General features: G+C 40.3%; 1 protein-coding gene across 12 annotated transcripts in view; it reads right to left on the bottom strand.

Annotated features, from left to right (window-relative positions):
• The window catches only part of STAU2 (staufen double-stranded RNA binding protein 2), a 314,299-nt gene that overhangs the window by 210,384 nt on the left and 80,377 nt on the right, over positions 1 to 23,538 (bottom strand). For all 12 annotated transcript variants that reach the window (XM_047783746.1, XM_047783751.1, XM_047783744.1 and 9 more), the window contains one exon: positions 224 to 383. In XM_047783746.1, coding sequence (XP_047639702.1) covers positions 224 to 383 — 160 coding nt within the window. The remainder of the gene's footprint in view (positions 1 to 223; positions 384 to 23,538) is intronic.

Genomic DNA, 23,538 nt, shown 5'->3' with positions numbered 1-23,538 from the left:
AGGGCGAACCAAAGAGCTCAAGGGTAAAGTCATCCGAGCAGGAACACATGAGCCTAGTGAGCGCACAGGCAATCCGAGGAGCAGGTCATAGCAGATCACCTCTCCAGGGTTCCCTCCTATCCGCAGAGACTTCCTTCATTTGTAAAAAAGCACTTATTTGTCTTCTCAATAATCCCCCTGGGAGACCACACGAAATAGGCTGCCACATGCGGCAGCAACACACCTGAGCCGATTTTTCTGGAATAGGTTCATTCTGCAGTGCTTGAAGGGCTTTCATTGCGGCATTGTGTCTAGCGGCTTGTCGAGTCTTTCCTTCCCCAAAAAATTCATTATTTCCTACTGTCAGCTGAACATAGAAGATCTTGGGTATTGGGCAATGATACCTAAAGTAAGAAAATAGAAATATTAATGTTAGCTCAGTAAAATCACTCCATAATCATCAGCAAGATTTGCCCTCTTTAAAATGATATCCTCTTACTAACTCCAATAAAGTTTTAGCCTCACAAATGTATTTCTAAAAGCTAAAATGTGACTCAATATATCCATTGATAAAGGTGTATATGATTTGGATGAAAACATACTTTAGAAAATAACATTAAACAAATTAATATTTTAAGAATTGTTTAATTAAATCACAGAAGACATTCGGGCGAGAAGTTTTCCGTGGCATTTTCTTTTAATGATTTTTATTTTTTTTTGCATTATTTTGACAGAAGTGAGCCAAATGGTGTGGTGCTGAAGGATGGGGACCTGCCACAGAGGCAGGAGACAAGCAAGCCCATTTAGGGACAACACATGGATGACAGCGCTTTTAGCAGAAGATAATTATGATTAGATATGGGAAGGGCAAAGAGATGAAACTACTACTGCAAAGTAGTAAGTACTTGGCAAAGGAACAAGGAGATCAGATTCAACATAAGAAAGAATGAGGAGTTTAAGCCAATTCTAAAGCAGAAAGTAACATAATAAAATGTATTTAAGGTGAAATTTTTTAGCAGGTTTGTGCTTAATGAGACTAAAGTAAAGAGCTTTCATGACTAGAAAGCTGCAACGTTGCAGACATGATGGGATACAAACTTAGAAGAAATTAAGAGGCTATGCAATAAAATCCAGTAATTTAACAATTATTCATGGAGCACCTTCTTAGGATGGGGGGATATCACAATGAACAAAAACACACATTACAGTGGAGAAGACAGACAATAAGTAAGATAAATATGTAGGATACCTAATATGTTAGAAATACATTTAAACAGAAAAAGGAAAGGTTCAGAAGTGCCGGGGGAATGGTCAGATAGAGCGGCCAGTGAATGTCTCATTGAGATGACAACTGCATAAAGACCTGGAATAAGTGAGGGAGGAGCCCACACAGGTATCTGGAACAGGGCCTTCGAGGCGGTGAAAACCACCAAGTGCAAGGCTCTGTCTGACGCACCAGAGGACAAAGCGTGTTCAAGTAATTCAGATGACTCCCACCTGGTTAGAGTTGAGGCAGTAAAGGAAGGAAAGCTAAGAGATGGGAAGAGGTGGCCAGATCCCATAGGGCCTTCCTTAGAAATCGCTGTAAGGATCTGACTTTTACCCTGAGAGGAATGTCCAGCCACCAGGAGGTTCTAAGGAGAGAAGTGGGATAATCTGACTTGCAATGTGGAAGGACTATCAGACTATTACATTGAAAACAGACACAGGGGAATGATGATAAAAGCAAGGAGATCCATTGAGAGGCTATTGCAATAATACAGGGGCCTGAACTAGGGTGGCAGCATAGGAAGTAATGAGAAATAGTTGGATTTTGAACGAATGCCAAAAGTAGAGATGATGGGTTTACCAAAGGACTAGCTATGGAGTATGAGGGAGGAGTCAAGGAAGGCCCCCCCCTCCGGGTTTCTGACAGGAGCAACTGGAAGATGGAGCCCCATACATTGAGTGGGTGAAGACTGCAAAAGGAACAGGTTTGTTTCGGGTGAGTATTAGCAGCTCCAGTGTGGAGATGTGCAACTATTCAGTCTGCTGGACATCCAAATGAAGATGTCAAATAGACAGTCAGGTTGACGAGTCTGGACTCCAAGAAACAAGTCCAAGTTGGAGATAAAATTTGAGAATCATCAATAATATATGGGTGAAATTTAAAACCACAAGACAGTGAGAACTCTGTGGGATGGAGGGAGAGCAGGAAAACCAAGTAAATAAAACATCCTTCCTGAAAGCTAAATGGGGAAAAGTATATCCTAGAGGAGGAAGGAGTCACCTGTGTCAAATGCGACTCACCGGACATGAAACGATGACTGAGAACTATGACCACTGCATTGGACCATTTAGAAAAACTAACAGAATCGATTTTGATGGAATGCTGGATTCGAAATTGTAACACTGAAAAATTAAGTGATTACTCCAGTGCTGGAAAATGCCTGTTTCCCAGCAAAACGAAGCCAATCGAGGTCCTACTAAATTTTAGTTAATTATTGGACATCCAAGTGGCAGAGCTCTACATTCAACCTGAGATAAACTGGGCAGAACCCACTGTGTAAGAATTCACAGGCAGAAGGGACTAATCAGCGAAGGTTTACTGAAAGTGAAGGACTAGAAATGTACACTGGTACTGAAGATGCAGATTTGGGGGGTAATGACTGAAAACCACGTTAGCAGGTAAACACCTGGAAAGGATAAGTGTAAAAGAACCCTAAAAACGAGTGCCTAAGGCTGACATCTGATTAATGCCCGTGATCAAAAGTCAGGGGAAATAACAGACGGCAGTGAAGGCGATGAAAGAGGGTCAGTGTTAGAAAAGAAATTACAACACAATGTCAGGGAGAGGGACGATCAAACCGTGTGGCGAAATCCAGAGTGAGTCTGAAAAGAAAAAGTCACTGTTTAAAATTTTTAAAGTCAATTTTCTTGGCCCACAGTTTTCTATTAACTTAAGATGAAATATTTTAAATGTGTTTTTCTTGTATGTCATACGTTCTCATTTTTAATTGGCAAATATAAAAAAAGTTAAAGGAAGAAAAAAAATCACTGACAGTAAAAGATACTTTTAACACACAAAGACTAAAAAGCATTAAGACCACACTTTTTGCTCTTTGATTGCAATAACCAATGACGTTCTGAAGTACATAATTTCCCATTACCTATTTTATTTTAGATCCCTTTAATGCAGAAATTCTGACAGACTAATATCATCACTGCAGGTGACCTTCATTTTGTTTCCCACAAAATTCAGTGTTCCCTCCACAGAACTTTCTGCATATTTTTAACTGGCTCCACTATAAAACTTTAAAACAGACAACCTGAAATCAGAAATTTACTTCTGGACTGAGATCTTACATGGCACGCTTTCACCACCGAGCAAATGTTTACAATTAATTATATACTTCTGAAAATAGAGGTCCACAACTGGAATGCTAACAGACCTTTAACTACGGTGGAGAGAGTGGGCGCCACGATAATCACTAAGGCCTGCTGACAATTACAAAACTCATTTCGGTTTGCCACAGAGACAAACAAAATTTCTGTTCATTATAACTTTACTGGAATATGATGTCATAACACATAACCATACTGAAACAATCTGCTGATTTTCTGACCAAAATATTAATTGCACACTAAAGAGCCCTTGGGGCCTCTTCCTTTCTGGCCATCAAATATGTACGGGTATGTGCCTGATGTGGATACATATGCGTGTGTATATATCGTATAAATATCAGAGGGAAAATTAGGTAGGTTGTATTTTTAACATAAAAAGTAACACTAGCATTAGCGGCAGGAAATACCGAGACCCCGAGACCCCGACGCCTGACTTGTTTCATTCCAGTTTCATTCCATCCTCTTACTTAACAATGATTCCAAATAATCTCCCCTACGTGGTTCGAATACCTTATATATCATATCTCCTCATATCAACATGACAATTAAGATTAACCAGAGCATTCTCATTAATGGCACCCAGACTGAATTATAAGAGAGAAGATGAAGAATTTTTTGTGTGAGTTGGGTCCTGGTCTCTAAATATTCATTTCCTTTGGTAAAGAAACTCAAAGTTTATTAATTTTCAAGGTTGGTATGTTCTATTTAATGGAGTTCCTTTTTCTATTTTTATTTATTTCGAACATTAAGCTCATTTCTGGTAAAGTGCTTGTGATAAGCGATGCACATATTTCTACAAATTAGCACATGAATAGGAACTTAATCTTACCTTGCTATTCTTAAATAATTTTCCGCAGTCAGAATTTTGTGATCAGGAGTTCCCGTTGTGGATCAGTAGAAATGAATGTGACTAGTACCCACGAGGACGCAGATTCAATCCCTGGCCTCACTTGGTGGGTTAAGGATCCAGCGTGGCTGTAGGTTGCAGACACAGCTTGGATCTGGCACTGCTGTGGCTGTGGTGTAGGCCAGTGTCTGCAGCTACAATTCAGCCTCTAGCCTGAGAATCTCCATATGCTGTGGGTGCGGCCCTAAAAAGAAAAAAAAAAAAGACTTTTGTGATCAATACTTAGATTTCCATAGTGATTAGTGTTAAGGGATGAGCCATGAAAACTCACCACCCATCCAGGCTGTAAGTTTCAAGGTCGGAATGGCTTCTACCCACAGCCTCCAAAGTATATTTTGTAAAGTGTGATCCTGCTTTCATAAGAATCATCTTTAGTGCTTATTAAAAAAAAAAAAGGGCCATTAAAAAAAAATTCTTCAAATAAAATAAAAGTTTTCCTTTCTTTATATCCCAAAAAGTCTTTAGATTTGGCCTATTTTTAAGATGTCACAAATTAATACAACAATACAGAAAGAACTGGAGTTCCCTTGTTGTGCAGCGGGTTAAGGATCCAGCATCGTCGCCGTAGCAGCCCTCATTGCTGCTGTGGCACGGGTTAGCCCCCTGGTCCAAAAACTTCCAGAAATTTCCATGTGCTGTGGGCGCAGCCAAAAAAAGAAAAAAAAAAAAGGAAAGAATGGTATTTGGTTCCTTTGAATTAATACTCGACATTCCTTAAGCAGTTTTGTTTTTTGAGCAAAGGGAACATTTCTATATTCTTATGTAAGTATTCTCATACGAAAATAAGTATTCTTATTCTTGCACTGGACCGTCAGCTATAACAACTTTCTATACCATATATCCTTGCCATCCTCCCTAAAGTTACCTCATTAATGCCTCCTTTATGGACTCACTTTGTATCTCTTTCTAAATAACTAAAATCCATGTGTCTGCCCTACCCTTCTGTGACTGCCTTATTCCCCATCATCTCCACTTTCCTAAGTATCATTTTTACAAGGTGAGAAAGACATATTCCAAATAACATTAGAACTTTTAAAAATTGAAAAATAATTGCCTCATTTTATTTGATAGCATTATTCATAAATCTCAGCACAGCTTGAGCATTCATATCTCCTCTACAGGTTTATGTCTTAAATATATGAACTTGTTATCTTCTGATCTAATAAGGAGAGGCTTTGGATTGCTGTGTTTACTTCTAACATGGACTGAAAACAGAAATGTCACTTCATCTTTCTGTCTCAGTTCACTTATCTGTAAAAATGTTTGCACAATTTACGTTTAAAGAACTCTAAAGGCCAAAACTTAGAATTCAAATTGCCCTGTTGATTATTCTGATTTTTTGTACGCTTTTTGGCACTGCTAAGCATTCTTTTTCCTTGGTATAGAAAAATAATAGGCTTTATCATAAAACTATAAAATAGTCCTTGGCACATGTTCAAGCCTGTGTGTATATAAAACGTCTAGATAGGAGAGAGTTCTTTCTCTAGTCATATCCATAAACTTGGAAAATATATCTTTTATGGGATCTGAATGTTTAGTCTTGAGAAATTTTAAGAACGAGGAGCTATTAGAAAAGACTCACAGGGCAGCTGAAAATCAACTTTAAAAGAGATGGAAGGACATATTTTTCTATTTGCAGAATTATTATAACCATGTTTAATAAAATGCATAAAGGAAAACGCAGAGAGATGTGCACTAAAGGCTGCAGTAGGATATTCTGAAGTGATGGAATTATAAACGACATTTGCTTTAATAATTTCAAATTTTAAAAAATAATATAGTTGGACTGGTACATAAACAGAAGAAAATATTTAACTGAAAGATTTAACTGTCCAAAGGTAAATCTCTGCTCCAAGTGTAAATCTGATCAACTAGTGGAATGACTTGTGGAATACAGAACATGAGTCACAAGAGTAAATCATCCGTACTGTGTCACTTACGCCAGTACCACAACAGGACTATGGAAATCAAAGCACGTTATCAAAGAGCCCCATTTTATAAACGCACAATCACCACCCTCAATCCCACACTTGGGTCCAGCATAGAACTATTCTTGCCCCTTCCCTGAATGGACATCTAGATAAATCGTCACCGGCAGCAGCAGCACCATTACCATGATTACAGCAAATACTTGGAAAGAACCCACTATGTGCCAGGGGCCGTGCATACTCATCTCAGTCACCATAACAACCTCAACTTCACTGGAAAAGGAAAGGAAGGAAGGAAAAGAGAAACGGAGATGTTAACTAACTGCCTGAGGCTACCCCACTCGAGCCAGCATTTGAACCCAGGCAGTCTCACTCCAGAGCCCCTGATCTTAATTAACCTCTACACTCTTCTGCCTCTGAATGAACTGAATCAGTGAGCCCTTTAAACTGCAGAGATCCAAACTATAAGCTTTGCAGAGGCCATGAGGGCCTTGGAACCACAAGGCAATTTGAGTCAAACTAGATATGAGAGATCAATGGCCACATGGGTTCCAAACAGAAGGCTGGGGGCACTTAAGTCCAGAAGACTGAGCTGACTGCAATCCTACTGCTCTCTCTCTCTCATGCTGTGTTTCCTCTCTCAACCCACCTTTCTGGAACCCGTGCTTAAACTGCCAATGTTCATATTAGGAAACTGCAAAACAAACCACGAGTGATACCACTTCACATCTGCTAGGATGGCTCCAGTTGTGCAGCCACTGTGGAAAAGGGTTTGGAATGTCCTTATAAAAGTTAAACAGCCTTACCCTCTGACCCAGCAATTCACTCCCAGATACATAAAACCAAAGAGAAATTTTTAAAGGTGTCGAAACAAAAATGGGTACACAATGTTCACAGTAGCATTGTTCATAACAGCCCCTAAGTGGAAACAGCCCACAGGTCCATCCAACGGCTGAATGAAATAGAACGTCATACATCCCAACAACGGAGTGCTGTACGGCCGTGCAAAGGACCGAAGTACTGGCACGTGACACAATGTGGACGGACTCTGAAAACATCACACTAACTGAAAGCTAGACACCAAGTCCACATACCGTCTGAGTCCTCTCAGATGAAATGTTCAGGATAGGCAGCTCCATAGAGACAGGAAGTAGATTAGCAGCTGCCAAGGGCTGGCAAGAGGGCAAGGGGGGAGTACCTGTTAATGGGTATGGGGTTTCTTATGGGGGCAATGAAACGTTCTAGAATTAGACAGTGGTGATGGCTGCACAACACCGTGAATGTAGTAATTCACAGTGGACTGAACTACACACTTTGAAATGGTTAAGATGGTGAATTTTACACTCCTCTGAACTTCACCTCAATACAAACCGATTTTTAAGAAAAATGTTCATACTCCCTAGGATTCAATCTTCTGTTTCTCATTGACAAGACAGTCTTCCTAGGTGATCTCACCTGTTCTTACTTACACTCTTGGCAGACTCCCAGAAACTAGCCTGCCAAATCCGGGGAGCGCAGGGGAGAGGAAATAAAGTCATCCATCCCCTTTGAACTCTCAGAGATTAATAACCTGGTCTTCTTCCTGACCTTGTTTGATTGCCCGGGGTGGGGATGTCTGAATTAAAGCATTAATTTGACAAATATTTATTAAGGGCCTAATTCGTGCCAGAGACTGTTTCAGTCCCTCAGGATGGTGACGGTCCTTCGGAGACAATCAAGAAATAAAATAGTATCAATTCGTAAGATGGGCTAGGAAGAAAGGCAGGGTAAAGGAACAGAGTAAAATGGCTCCTTTTAGGAAGGGACATCTGAATAAAGACGTGAATGGAGTAAGAATGCGAGGCATGGGAATGCCTGGAGGAAAGAGGGTTTGAAGCAAATAGGTAGTAAGGGCAAAGGCCCTGGGGTGGCAACATATGGGGCATTTTTTGAGAAACAGCAGGTGTCCCTGTACCTGGAAAGCAGTGAGTCAAGGCGTGAGTGGTAGGAAACCAGCCACCACTTAATTCCCCATGCAATGGGAGCCGTCGGAAGGTTTTAAGCGGGGGAGTACCATGGTCTGACTTATTACTTAAGGCTCTCACTGCTGTTTGCCCAAAGGAAGGCAATAAGAGAGCACTTGGCAGGCTACTGCATAGTCTAGAAAAGTCATCTCTGAAAACAGGAGACTGAATGGCTGAGCAGAAAACAACAGGGCTGCAGGCAGTGCTCACTATTCAAGAGCACTTAAGGACTGTGCTCACTATTCAAGATGGAACCAGTCAACATGGTTGTTTTTCTGCAGTTTCCCAGCACAAGCACAGAGTCAGAGAAGCTGGACTTAAGCAGTCTGGGTTTCACTAAGCATCAGTGGTCATTCAAGCAGGGAGGCACCTGGGACAGAGGAGTTAAGTGACTGGCTGTAGGGCTAGTGAGAAAAGAGTTTATCACTCTTATCACTACAAGAGTTTATCATATGCAGGGAAATGCAGCCCTGCAAAAAGTGGCAGGTAAGTCAAGGCTGCAACCACCCTGGAGATCTGCTCAGTGTTTTCCCTAAGCTCAGGTAACAGAGGACACCCCTGTGTCCCGCCAACACCTGCACAGATGGCGTGTAGCAGGAGCAGCAAGGTGTGCCTTTCCGTGTGGTGGCTGATGTGCAGTGCTGGAACTAGAACTGCAAAGAAGGGGCCCTGGCTCCTTCCAGAATGTGCTGCCACTGTGCCCGCGGGGTACTGCGGCACACTGTCTTGGGTAAATGGCACCACAGATGGCCCTGTGGAAGCCAGAAGTAAAGGGTGTTGGGGCCGCAATGGGGCTGGGGTCTCGGGGCAGCATTTCTCAAAGTGTGGAGCACCCACAAAAACCATCAGAGTTCCTGCTGTGGCACAACGGGATCAGCAGCATCTCTGCAGCACCAGGACACAGGCTTGATCCCCAGCCTGGTACAGTGGGCTAAAGGATCCAGGGTTGCAGCAGCTGAGGCTTCTAATCCCTGGCCCAGGAACTCCATATGCTATGGGGTGGCCAAAGAAAGTAAACACACCAACATCTTGGAGATCCCATTGTGGCTCAGCGGGTTAAGAACTTGATGTTGCCTCGGTGAGGATAAGGGTTTGATCCTTGGCCTTGCTCAGTGGGTTGAGGATCCGGTGTTGCCGTGAGCTGTGGTGCAGTCACACTTGCAGCTCGGATCTGGAGTGGCTGTGGCTATGGCTGTGGCTGGCAGCTGCAGCTCTGATTCAACCCCTAGCCTGGAAATTTCCATATGCCATGGGTGCAGCCTTAAAAGGAAAAAAAAAAAGGAAGAAAAACAAAAACATCTAAGTCCTCCTGGAGACGTCTAGGAACACTTCTAAAAATGCAGCCTGAAGTCTGACTATAAAGCTCCTTGAGTAGAGTCAGGAGGCAATGTTGTTACCTGACAGCCTTGATGATTTTTCTGCACGTGAAGACTGAGAAGCACCTCCTGATGGGGGCTTCTTCCCTCCCTTGCTGGTGATACAAAGTCTCTTGATTCCTGAATATTAACTTTGCACCCATCCCCCTCACTGAATTCTCCTGCTGCCCTTAACAGGTTTTTAGTTCTCTTACAATTTCCAGATAATCACAACCCGATTTGCAAAAAAAAATTATAATAACTTTTCCTATTTCTTTCCACATTATGTTACTTTTATTTTCCCTAATTGTGTGGGTCCAAACCTCCAAAAGAATACTAAGCAGCAGTTGATAATAGCTGGTCTTATTACCTTAACGGTCATGTGGCTGGTGTGTCCTCATTTAGCATAATGCTGCTGCTGGCTGTGTTAGGATGGGATGGTTGTGTGTGTGAGAGACAGACAGACAGAGAACGTGTGGGGACATCTATAGAGTATATTGATAGTGTGAAAAAATATTCAAATATTCATAATGTATTAATTTTTTAAGTCAAGAATGGATTTTTAATGTCTTTTCAGCATCTGTATAGTTAACAATTTTAACTTTCTATTTCTCAATAAAGTGAATTTTATTAACATATTTTCTAAGAGTGAAACAATTTTCCATTCCTAGGATAAATCCCAATTGGTTATAGTGGTTCTTCTTTCAATGTATTGCCAAATTTTTGTCTGCTCATATTTCAATTAAGATTTTTCCCTTGATATTCTATAAGTAATATTGATCCGAAGTTCTATCCCTTGTTGTTTTCTCAAACTGGCATCGTTGAACTAGACACCAAGGTTATTTTTCATTGCCCAGAACAATTTATGCCCAGTTTTTCAAAGGTTCAGCAAAATTCCTCTGTGAAACCACCAAGGCCAGATGCTTTTCCTCAGAGTGGTGGCGGAGAGTGGCAGGAGTTAGCTGTTCTACTACTTATCCCTTCACATCCACAGCAATTGGGTTTATTTATTTATTTATTTATTTATTTATTTGGTCACCCCCATGGCATGCAGAAGTTCTCAGGCAAGGGATAGGCCCAAGCCACAGCAGTGACAATGCCAGGTCCTTAATCCACTGAGCCACCAGGGAACTCTTGGATCTTTATTTTTGAGGTCAATCTTGATAATTTATCTTTTCCTATAAAAGCACCCCATCCATCCAGTGCCTGAAGTCACTGTCCATAGTTGAACAGAGTAGTCCTTTATGAGAATTTTCATTTCTTATACATCTCCCATCCTCAGACCCAACGTTTGCATATCTGTGCTTTAAACTCACAATCACTTGCCTTGATTAGGTCACATATTTATATGCCTTATTGGTTCTTCCTAAGACCAAGTTATTGGATTCTGCATGTTTTTCCTATTTTTCCTCTGTTTTCTAATTAAGCTATTTCTACATTCATTTTTCTTCTTAAGACTTATTTTGTTGTTCCTTCTCTAACTTCTGGTGTCGAAATTAATTTTCAAGGTATTTATTAACATAGATATAAGATTAATAAACCTGCCCTCTCTTAGGCTGAACTGTAATATGTTCAAGAGGGAAATACACCATACAATGTTTCCTAAATATTTTTGGTAACGAAACCCCCTTTCAAATGAACTATCTCATGTATCCTATGAAAAACCCCTAAAGATATACTGCCTTAGTTAAGAGTCAGGGTATTCTTCCAGGTTACTGTTTAATCTGCTAAAAGCTTTTTATGTTGAATGTAATAAAGATTACTTAACATTTTAAGAAATGCAATTACGAATGTTTTATAAACTTGATAAACACTGAGAGAGTGAACAGAAGAAAACATCTTTAAATTACATTAAGATCAACTGGATTTAAGTTCCACCTACTAGATCCATATGCTCTCTGGGTAAGAGGACTTACTTTCTCTAAGACTCATTGGCATTATAAAAGATTGTGTCTATACCAACTTTCTTAATCTTACTAGAATGGCAAACCAAGCAGGAGGAAATTACTATATTTTTCATGAACTATCAAAGCATATCCGTGTATTGGGAACAATGTTCAACTATCATAGGCATGTGCACTTGGAATGCACTTTGCACCTCAAAAGCATTCATAAAATATTTTAAAGAAATACAATTTTAAGTTTTTAAAATGCATTTACTAAATACTGCGTGCTAGCAGTCTAACAGCAGATTCCTAAATTTAAGAAAACCATGGAAAATATGGTTTATTTTTTTCTCTGAATTGTTTTAAATTCTCATTATCAATTTCATCAACAGACCGTCTGTGGTTACGGGCTGTCTGAGAACGTCCTTTGCTCACTGGTAAAGAGAATCTCCTAAGATCTTTCCAGCAACAAAATGGTTTCTGAGACTGGCTCTCGAAAATATCTTAAACGCTTCTCTTTCTTCATTATCTTAAGCCCCAAAGTAGATGCTTTTGAGAAGTCTACATTTTAAAACAAACAAACAAAACAGGTATTTTTAGAAGGTGTTTCACACCCTTTTTGGATAAATTAATTTTGTAACTCTACAATAAGAGATTCAAATGCATGATGGTGTCTGCACTGGAACCTTCCAAAAGCTTCAGAAATTTTTTGCTTTGTTACAATGTCCAGCACAGACATCTACTCCAGGGCCTTTGCTGATGAGAATTAACTATCAACTTTGGAGGCTTGCCCACTTCAAATACTCCCAAAAGCAACACATGGAGACATTACATCAGCGGTATTGAAGAAAGATTAATGTGCTTTGTTGGGAGATGCAAACAGTAATTATACTTACTGCATACTTCTAGTATTTTGTCTTTTTTACCCAAATCTAAGTGAATCCACTTGTACATTTGCATATAGCTTAATGAAACAATAATGTGTAGTTAACAGATATTCATTGGAATATAAAAAATTTACTTGGCATTTTCCCAGCTAATTGTTTTTACAGCTTGACTTCACTTACACATTAGCTACATTCATAAAAAGGTTTACATAAGGCATTTCCCACTGTTGCGCAATATTAAATGTTGAGTTGTGTTTCTATAGGAAAATGTTGGCTCCAACACATCATAAAAATTATAATTAAACATCTAAAGATGTATGCCAAGGAATAGGTACATTTAATCAACTATTTTATAAAATACATTTTATCCCCTCACCTGCAATAAAGATTGGTCAAATGGATAACCATATTGTTTCATATTCCCACAATCATTAGAAGGACATGTACACTAAAACAACAACAACAAATGCAGCGTTTGGGGTGAGTTCATAAAAACTGAAAAAAGAAACAATTTATTAGCTAGAACTGCCACATGGAGATACGCTCTTAGATAGATTCGGGCAATGCAAGTAGTCTCGGCTCACTGATAATCATCATTAAATTTTGGTATTGGTAATACACTTGGCAGTTTATTATAATCCATACCAGATGATTTACTGGAATTTTACAGGTCATTGGAGCCAATAGCTTCATCTAACTCAAAGATTACTTGTCAAAGAAATGAAAAAGACCTGCTCAACTAACATGGATCCTTTTGCAAGTATAAAAAGCACTCTTGCTGAAACAGAAGAGTACTAGGGACTTTTAGGAAGCTCTCTTTTAACTACAAATACTTGGAGACAGTGCTAAGCGACTGAATTTTCAGTCATTTTAAATTAATTTTTTAATTTTTTTGCACAAATTCTCCAAGGAATACTATGTGGAAGGCAATTATCTATGCTCTCCTTCCCCTGCATTGCTGCAGATAACCTAGGCATGCTTTTCATCAATAAGTAGTATGGCAAGTTCTCATCATGGCTCCATGGAAACGAATCTGACCAGCATCCATAAGGACACAGGTTCGATCCTGGCCTTGCTCAGTGGGTTGAGGATCCAGCATTGCCATGAGCTGTGGGCAGACTGAAGATGTGGCTCGGATTCCACATTGCTGTGGCTGTGATGTAGGCCGGCAGCTACAGCTCTGATTCGATCCCTAGTCTGGGAACCTCCATGTGCCACAGGTGTGGCCCTAAAAAAGAAAAAAAAAAAAGTACTATGAGTTGTGCCTTATTCCAGGATGTGCACTAAGCTGAGAATCATCGGATCCTCCTTACCGTTGTCAGGCCCCCTGAGACAAAAACATGGCATGGCAACAAATAAGACAACATTGATTGGTAAGGATGTGACACTGCCATCAGTCTGACTACCACACATGGGAACAGGCTGAGTAACACTTAGAACTGTAAAGGACTAATAGTTTCAACCTCTGATTATGATGGTTTATTCCTATTCACAATCTGGATAAGAGGTTGTATTTTAGTCACACTGCAAATGCTTTTCTCTGGGCAAAGTAGCTTTGGAGGTTATTCTTAAGTAAGTCTGCCATTTGAGTCTAATATTCTAAAACAGGAGACTTTACATGAGTTGGCAGAAAAAGCATGAGCTTTGAAGACACATAATCCTGGGGTGGAGGGCTAGCTGGGTCCTTTACCGGCCTGTAACGCTGGGTAAGTTAATAAGATGCCAGAACATAGTAGAAAATCGTAATTGTTTGCCCTCCTTTCTTGGCAACTAATCCAACATTCTTCCTGGATATTCCACAGTGTGTCACCATGATGCTTCAGCACCTCTTGTGCTTCTTCTTATTCCCTATAAATAACCCAGGGGCCTTGCCACCAGCTCCACCTTACTACACATGCTGGCGGGGGCCCAGGAAGGGCCACAGCGAGGCTGGCAGGTCTCTAGCCTTCATTTCACCTGCTTGGTGACACCCCTTCAGGGCTCCCACCACATGGGGGAAACAGCACTTCGTGCCTCCCTGGGAACACTGCCGTTGGGTTTATCAGTCCTTCAAGAATGCTTATGCACTTCGAAATATCACGTGGTGGTCAGGAGACACCCTGAAAAGTCCAGATACTATGAAAACCAGTAAAAACCAACTAAATCAATCTGCAGATGAATCTAGTTAAAATAATGAATAATCTTCCTCTTACTACAACTTTCAAAATTCTGTCTTGTGTCTTCAAGAACATTTATTTACATGTTTGGGGTATGTTCTACCCATGTAACTACTCTGTGACTGGTCAGTCAAGCACAGTGTAAAAGTCTACTAATTCAGCTGTCTTTGAAGATGTGCGTCTTGATCACAGACTGTGAGAAAGTCAAAAAATAATGAGGAAATAAAGAAAGCAAGTGGGTCAAGGTTCTGATAACTGAAGCCAAGGAAAAGCCTGGGAAATTAATGAGGAATAAGCTCCCAGGAAACCTGAACTGAGAAAAGCAGTAAGCCAGGATAAGAATAAGACCTGAGATAATTAAACATAGAGTCCAAACATAGTAGCCTAAGACCTTAAACTTGACCCAGAGACAAAAGAGAACAACAGGTGAAGGTGCTCTTTTCATCTCAGTGAGGGAGACATGGGGTGAGAAAAGGAGAGAGAAAATGCATGCAAGCAACGAGGATGGAAAATACGTGGTGACAGTAGGTATGATGTTAAGATTATTTTATTACATTCCATCAGAAATGCAGACTATTGAAACTCAACCTAAAGAATTTCTTGGATTTAGGAAAGATCAGAAGGTAAGAGAGTTTTATTTTTGTTTTAAAATGGGACATGGAGACAACTAAAAAGTTCAATACAGTATAAAAATGTCTTGCTGTCTTTACTGATTTCGAGAAAGCCTTCCATATGTTCTTAAAAAGACAGGATGTCAGGCAAAATCAATGGGTCATTCAAACTCAGTGTATAAGGTTGCAGAAGTATTCAAGGAAGCAACATGGAGAATTCCGAAAATCTGAGACCCACATGGGAATAAAGTAAGAATGCATCTTGAGCAAATTTTTTCTATTTTTGTTATTCTGAAAAAATTCAGTCAAGAGAACAAAAGCAAAGGCTTGCAAAAAAGCCCATGAAGTCTGATTTGCTGGGGATGAAAGTTCTTGTGCAACAAGGAGAGAAACATGCAGTGCAACCTGAAATTGTAAAAATGGGGACTGAGATTGTAAAACCGAGACTCCAAAGCCAGAGCGATCACGACTGAGAAGAGCAGGAGCACAGGGACCCCCGGGGAGTGAAGCACCCAGACATACACAAGAAGCCCTGGCCAGAAACTGAGCACCTCAGAGCGGGTGAACTTAGGACAAAGTCAACCAGATGAAGAGCTACTCTTATAATCTTAGTTGTCATTTGACTCTTGTCTGTATCAAAATCTGATTCAAACAACTTCAAAATAAGTATCTTCTTTTACTTCGCAAATTTAAGAAGGCAAGGACTCCCCTGAAAATGCTGTGAACCCTGTAATTGACCATAAGACTTCTTCCATAAAGGACAAGTTTACAGTGAATGATTCATATACTATTCTGGGGGTGTTATTCTAGAAAGGCTATAAAGAGAAGGATTTCTGCTCATACACAGGGGAAAAGTCTTAATCACTGCAGTCCATGTCTCATAGCTGACATGACACCGAGCACTTAAAAGGAGTCCAACACACATCTGTTAATTGAGGGACTGAATACAGCTTAAGTTTACCGAGCAGTTTCCCCCATGCCAGCATCGTACAGCATCGTACAGAAATAACTCATCTAATCCTCACAATAGCCCTATGAGGTAAATACGAGTATGACTCCCTCTTTGCAGCTGAGCAAAGTGCAGAACAGAAAAGTTGAGTAAGTTGGCCTACAAGGAACCAGGTTCCAAAGGCAGGCAGGCTGACTTCACAAGCTGCCTCCCGTAATCTGCTCCACCACACACTACAGTCCTCCCACTGTGGGCGTGAATGGTTGGGAGGAAGCAAACTGGACCAGCCAGGGCCAGGCTCTAAGCTATGTGGGAATAAAGCAAACCTGGCCACACAGCAGGGTGAGCTCAAAACAAAAGGATGCATGTGGGATCCGGCTGGGGAAAGTGCTGGGATAGGTGCCCTGAGCTGTGATGGGGGACCCCAAGCACTGCCCACATCTCTACTGACCCCTGAGCCACACGGGCATGGCACAGACCCGAAGAGTCTGAAATGCAAGCTGCTGCCCAATCAGAAAAAAGTTCTGCCAGTAAATTTCAGCTAAATTCACTACCTGCTTTTAAAAATTACTATTCTTCAGAGGGACATAATAGAATCCAGTTTACACAACATGTAACTCAAAGAGTCCAGAATATAATCTAAAATTTCTCAACATATGAAGAAGCAGGGTAAAAATGACCTATTCTCATAATAAAAGATAATCAACAGAAAACAACCCTGAAATGACCCAGATGTTAGATTTAGGAAAGGAAAACCACTTCCCTCCCTTTTTTAAGTAACAGTTATTTTATCTCAAGAGAGACTAGTATTATAGGTACCAAACTTTCAAAAAATATCACTCTTCAATTAATCAAGACAAATACAATAAGAATACTACTCAGGTCATTTGAAATACTTTTTTTTTTTTTGTCTTTTTGCCATTTCTTGGGCTGCTCCCGCGGCATATGGAGGTTCCCAGGCTAGGTTCTCTGGCTCCTATGCCAGAGCCACAGCAACGTGGGATCTGAGCTGCATCTGCAACCTACACCACAGCTCACAGCAATGCCAGATCCTTAACCCACTGAGCAAAGCCAGGGATCGAACCCGCAACATCAGGGTTCCTAGTCCTAGTCGTGGTTCCTAGTCCTAACCACTGAACCACGACGGGAACTCCTGAAATACTATTTTAAAAAAAGACTCCATCCATCAGAGTAATTACATATAACTGCAATTTCACTGGCAGGTTACATCCACTAAAATTCTAAATTTAATATCCTCCAAGATATGCTTAAAAGTAATCACTATCCCATGGTTTATTTATTTTAAAAAGTCTTTGTTGAGCCTCTCTGAGATTTCAGGCCAAGCTGAATGAAATTAACTATCTCTGAAAACACACAAAAAACTATTTGTTGAACATACAAACAGTTTCTATCCAAAAAAATGCCACAATATTTTTTTTTTCGTTTGTCTTTTGTCTTTTTAGGGCCGCACCCTCGGCACATGAAGGTTCCCAGGATAGAGGACAAATCAGAGCTGTAGCCGCCGGCCTATACCACAGCCGCAGCAACGCACGATCCAAGTCATGTCTGTGACCTACACCACAGCTCACAGCAATGCCGGATCCCCAACCCACTGAGCGAGGCCAGGGATCAAACCCACAACCTCATGGTTCCTAGACAGATTCGTTAACCACTGAGCCACAGCGGGAACTCCCACAATATACTTTTTAAATTCTTAAAGATTGATATGAATTATAACCATTATTTTGGCATAAGCATGAAAAAATTAAAGTTCATCCAATATTACTAGAAAATAACAATCTTCATGTTATAGTTTAATATAATCTTTTCATATGATGATATACTAATTTAAAAGTTTTGGGGGTTCTGGATTCTTTTACGGTTTTTCTTTTTTTTTTTTTTTAGCCATGTCAGTGGCATGCAGTTCCCAGGCCAGAGATCAAAACTCTGCCACAGCCGTGACAATGTCAAGTCCTTAGTCATTAGGCCACCAGGAAATTCTTCCTTTGAGTTTTAAATCCACTTGCCAATCTTCTTTAATAGTGTATTTTACCCAATTTATCTTTGTACCTCTCCCAACAAAGGAATAAGACCACTATTTGTGAATAGTCAGAAATTCTTTAATCATGGAGACTGTATATAATTCTTTTATGCTATCTGAAGGGAGGACATGACTTTAGTTTCATCTGTGCTAAAAAGGAGACTTCATTATGAAAAGATCTGGAAAAGGAATGAGATACAAAAATGAAGGACACAGACACATACTATATTCAGCTGGTTTTCTTCTCAGTAAATGAAGGGTTAACAGTGAGGTGTTAATGACGCATACTTGGTACCTATTCTCTACAACCCTCTGATGACTCAGAAGGAAAACAAGTCTCTGAAATACAACTCAAACTAAAAATTATATTGAAAAGGACATATTTAAGCACCTGAGAGGTATCTGCCTATTTCGAACTGCTTCTTAAAAACTTCATGTTTTAGATAACTCTGAACAAGACAGCCATGATTCCATGATTCTTGTTCCTCCCTGATAATATTTTTACTTCTCCCAAGCCATAAAATTTACAAGAAAAATAAATCCACTTGTAAAAGGGTTAATATACTTGGGAAAGAAAATTAAATCAACCCTCTTAAAAGCCAAGAAGAGAGTTACCAAATAGAATACATAACATAAAATTAAAATCATAGAAAATTAAACTGGAAGCAACATTCAAATCAAAGAGGTGAAGAATTCTAAGGAGATTTACTCCAGCTACATTAGGAGGAAAAGTCAATGAACGACTGAATCGCTGGGCCAGCTAAATTTTCATAGTTAATGCTGTTCTATATAGTAACATTGAAATGTCGTAGGGAAAAATCACGGCGCAGAGTCACGGAAACCATGCTGCAGGTGCAGCTTACCTTTAACTAGTTAAGATGTTGAGCAAACCATGTAAGCCAGTACTTCCTAAAGTTTGTTCTGTATCCACAGATGATTCATGAACACAACAGGATCCAAGGCCAAATGAGTCTTGGAAATACTATACATTAGATACATTTCTGGAAGATTTATAACGTACAGAAGCATATCACGAGTTTTGAGGTGTTCTACAGCAAAGAAATCCTTCGGTTTAATACAGTATTGACCAAATTTACTCGATTACTTTTTTTTGGCCACACCTGCAGTATGTGGAAGTTCCCTGATCAGGGACTGAACTCACACCACAGCAGTGATCTGCACCACAGGAGTTGACAACACTGGATCCTTAACCCCTAGGCCCCCAGGGATGCCTCAATTACTTTTTTTGAGCAGTACTTATTAATATCCCCTAAACTAAAATTCCTTAAAACACACTTTGGAAAATTTTCTCATCTTTAGAGATGAGATAAATACCTCTTCAGATTCTAAATTTTAAAACCCTGTGAAATTATTTGTGAAAGCTGCTCAAATATTTAATTCAAGTTTACAAACTTGAACCCTCTGGATCGAATACACTCTTTATTCTTGACAATGCTCTGCCCCTCCTCTTTCAGAGTGCTTATCTTTGGATTGAAATTCTCTAACCATCTAGATCCAGCCCTTTAAGTGGAAGAGAAAAGAATCATGCTTTGTCTTCCTTGTTTCTTCAACACTTAGCAGAGTGCCTGAATCATTAAATTTTTGCTTCTTGTTTTTGTCTTTATTCTAACACAAAAGACTTTTACCTGATCAACCCCTGGCCACTCTTACCCTTCTCCTGTTGCCTCTCTATGCAACTATGGTCATGCTTCCTCCTCCTTAAAAATTTTTACCTCCCATTCCTCTTACCATGAAGACCAAATTCCTCAGGATCGTCCTGGAGGACCTAACCTTTGCCTACCCATCTCCAGCTTCATCTCAAATCATTCGATGCTCCTTTCTGCTTTGTACACTTTAGTCACACAAGGATACGACAGGTGATATGAAAAGGCAGGGAGAGAACAGCTGGGCAGGGGACTGGGAATGTTGGTAGAGGGAGGTGGGGTGGGGTCCATGGACGGCATGACTAAAAGGTTACATTAGTGAGAAGAAACAGAAGATGAATACCTCTGAGCTGTGAGCACAGACGACTTACTTGGAAAATGCAGCCAGTGTAGCTGACGTGGTGCTGGTGTGGTGATGAGGAGCACATGAGGTCAGGGAGGTGATGGGAGGCCTGAGAGAACAGGGCCCTCCAGGGACTGTGCGAGCAGTCAGCTCCCATATTTACCTCTCTGATCTAGATCCCACCTCTGAGCTCATCTCCTGAATCGAACATACACTTGACAACTCCTCTTGGATGCCTTACTGGAAAGTTTATCTGAGGTCTTCATCCCTACTTCCAATCTGTTTTCTCCTCCATTCTCCCCCATCTCAGTAAATGGCAGGAACCTCTATGCACTGGCAAAAGCCAGAAGCTGTAAAGTGCCTCCCAGTGAACTGAGAATAGATGTAAAAGTCTAACAAAATGTTCTCCATGCTAGGTAGCCGTATCCTTTGATTAACATGGTAAAATCAGTGAAGAGCCTGATCTCACAGACATGGCCCTCCACTAAGGCTGCTTCTCCCGCATATTTACACACATGCCTGCATCTGATTCCCATATGAGGGAATTAACATTCCAATGGGGGCAGAGGCTGGGTGAAGTGGGACATTAAATCTGGGTGTCCTCTGAAATGCCAAATGTTCATCTAAGACAAAATGGCACATGCACCTGGGGTTCAGCCCTGACAGCAGTATAGAAAAGAAGGTCCTTCTAGCCTATGAGTGTAAGTGAGAGATCTAGTGAAGCCCTTCAAGTAGGATCAGTGTCCCAACAGCTTTACATTCTCTAAAAAGAAATGGGGGAGTTCCCGCTGTGGTGCAGTGGTTAACGAATCCGACTAGGAACCATGAGGTTGTGGGTTCAGTCCCTGGCGCTTGCTCAGTGGGTTAAGGATCCGGTGTTGCCGTGAGCTGTGGTGTAGGTCACAGATGCGGCTCGGATCCCGCGTTGCTGTGGCTCTGGCATAGGCCAGCAGCTACAGTTCTGATTTGACCCCTAACCTGGGAACCTCCATATGCCACGGGAGCGGCCCTAGAAAAGGCAAAAAGACACACACACAAAAAAAAAAAAGAAAGAAAGAAATGGAAACCACAAACAAAAACTACTGTTGTGTCTGAAAACTTCTGGAACCTCCGTAACTACCCCATGATTATTATTTGTTACTTCATGGTAATTAGCAACAAACTCCCACAAAAATAACAATAAATTATGGTGTATTACTACTGTGAATACCAACCAAATCAAGTAGGTGTACATTTAGTTACATAGAAAATTCTTATAATACATATTAAGTGAGAGGAGAATATATGATTTCCATATAAAATATTAGTAGCAGCACCTCCGAAAGGTGAGAATGTAGATAATTATTTAAACCAAAGGTTTGTGTATGCTTGTCCAAGAAAGTAGTAAGAAAATGAAGAGCTAAGGAGTTCCCGTCGTGGCTCAGTGGTTAACGAATCCGACTAGGAACCACGAGGTTGCGGGTTTGATGCCTGGCCTTGCTCAGTGGGTTAAGGATCCAGCATTGCCGTGAGCTGTGGTGTAGGTTGCAGATGGGGCTCGGATCTGGTGTTGCTGTGGCTGTGGTGTAGGCCAGCGGCTATAGCTCTGATTCGACCCCTAGCCTGGGAACCTCCATATGCCATGGGTGTAGCCCTAGAAAAGACAAAAAAAAAAAGAAAATGAAGAGCTAAGAAGGCAAATTGGAAAATTAGACAAGGATTTTGAAAAGAACATTTTATAAGACTTACTACAGTCTTTATCAGCAAAAGCAGATTCTGACACATACTTGCCTTTCCACTTTTTATAGTCCTATTATTCAAAAATCTTTTGTGAAAAATTTTCCAAAAATAAAATAAAAACTTCTAGTTTTATTAAAATATCAAATTAGCTATGTATGATGCTTTACTCTAAATTCTAATCCAACTTATACACATGAAAGGAAATAAGAGGTTCCAGGACAAAATAGAGTAGACGTACTTCTTTCCTCATGCTAAGTGCAATTAAAACTCCATGGCATTACCTGTACCATAAACTTAAGAAAATTCTGAACTCTGGAAGAAGGGAAACGGGCTAGAAAACTTGGGACCAGATGAACAACAAACCAGGATTTCTTTTTGCATAGTATATCCTGAACTGGGTGCTAAGAAGCCAGCAATCTGAAAATGTCAGTGTGTACAGACACAACACACACACACACACACACACACACACACAAAAGGCTTATTCTCTCTAGCCAAAGGACCAGAAAAGGGGCAATCATGCAGGAGAGAAAGCTTTTAGACAATAATTGCTAGTCTCCAACAACACCACAAAAAAAGCTGCAACTCCATCCCATCTCTGCCAGGAAGGATTACATAAGGAGCCTAGATGTCCATTCTCCCAGTTATAACGAGTTGTTTTCCCCTGCTGGAATGGTGTCGGAGAAGACCAAGTGAAGTTGTGACTTTCGTCCCCGACCAGAAGTAATGAGCCTCTTCTTCCCTATGAGGTGTCAATGAGGGAAGGAAGAGAACCTGAGTTTCCATCCAGATCTGGCAATAACATGGCAAAGTCCTCCCTTCCCTGCTAGTAGAGTGTCAGAAGCAGCCAACTACAAACAAAGATTAAATCAGCTCTACAACCTCATCACATGTTACCCAAATGTGCAGAGTCCAGCAAGACTAGTGATCATACCAAGAACCAAGAAAATCTCAACTTTAATGGGAAGAGACAATCACAGATACCAAATCAAGATGACACAGATGTCAAGTATTGTAAAGCGGTCACCATAAAAACACTTCAATACATAATTACAAACATACTCGAAAAAAAATTTAAAAAACAAAGTCTCAGCCTCCAGAAAAACAAAACAAAAATCAGAAGATATAAAGAAACAAGTGGAAACTTAAGAACAGAAAAAAATACAATAACCAGAATGAAAGATTCACTGGAAAAGCTCAACAGCAGAACAAAGATAACAGAGATAAGAATCAGCGAATGTGAGACTAGAACATGAAGTTCTCAAACTGAATAACAGAAAACAGACTGGGAAAAAAATGAACAAAGGCTCAGAGAACTGCAGAGCTATCACAAACGATCTAACATTTGTGTAACTGTTGTCTTAGAAGATAAAAAGAAAAAGTGCATAGGATTGAGAAGTAATTCTTCCTCAAAAATGGCTGCTGGAAAATTCCCAAATTTGTCAAAAGATATAAACTTACAGATTCAAGAATATGAGCAAACTCCAAACAAGAGAAACCAAAATAAATCTATGCCAAGACAAATTCCTGAAATCTAAAGTCAAAGAAAAATTTTAAAAGCCACAAAAGAGAAATGATACCTCATCACATCTTACCAATAAAGGAAAATCAATATGAATTAGAGTGGATACCACATCAGAAACTACGGAGAAAGTGACACAACATTTATCATGTGCTAAAAAAAAAAAAAACTGCCAGCACAAAATTTAACATCCAACAAACTTAT

Source organism: Phacochoerus africanus, chromosome 6 (genome assembly GCF_016906955.1).
Source record: "Phacochoerus africanus isolate WHEZ1 chromosome 6, ROS_Pafr_v1, whole genome shotgun sequence".
Classification (NCBI taxonomy): Eukaryota; Metazoa; Chordata; class Mammalia; order Artiodactyla; family Suidae; genus Phacochoerus; species Phacochoerus africanus.
The sequence above is the reverse complement of the archived record's forward strand: the minus strand, read 5'-3'. Positions and strand labels throughout refer to the sequence as shown.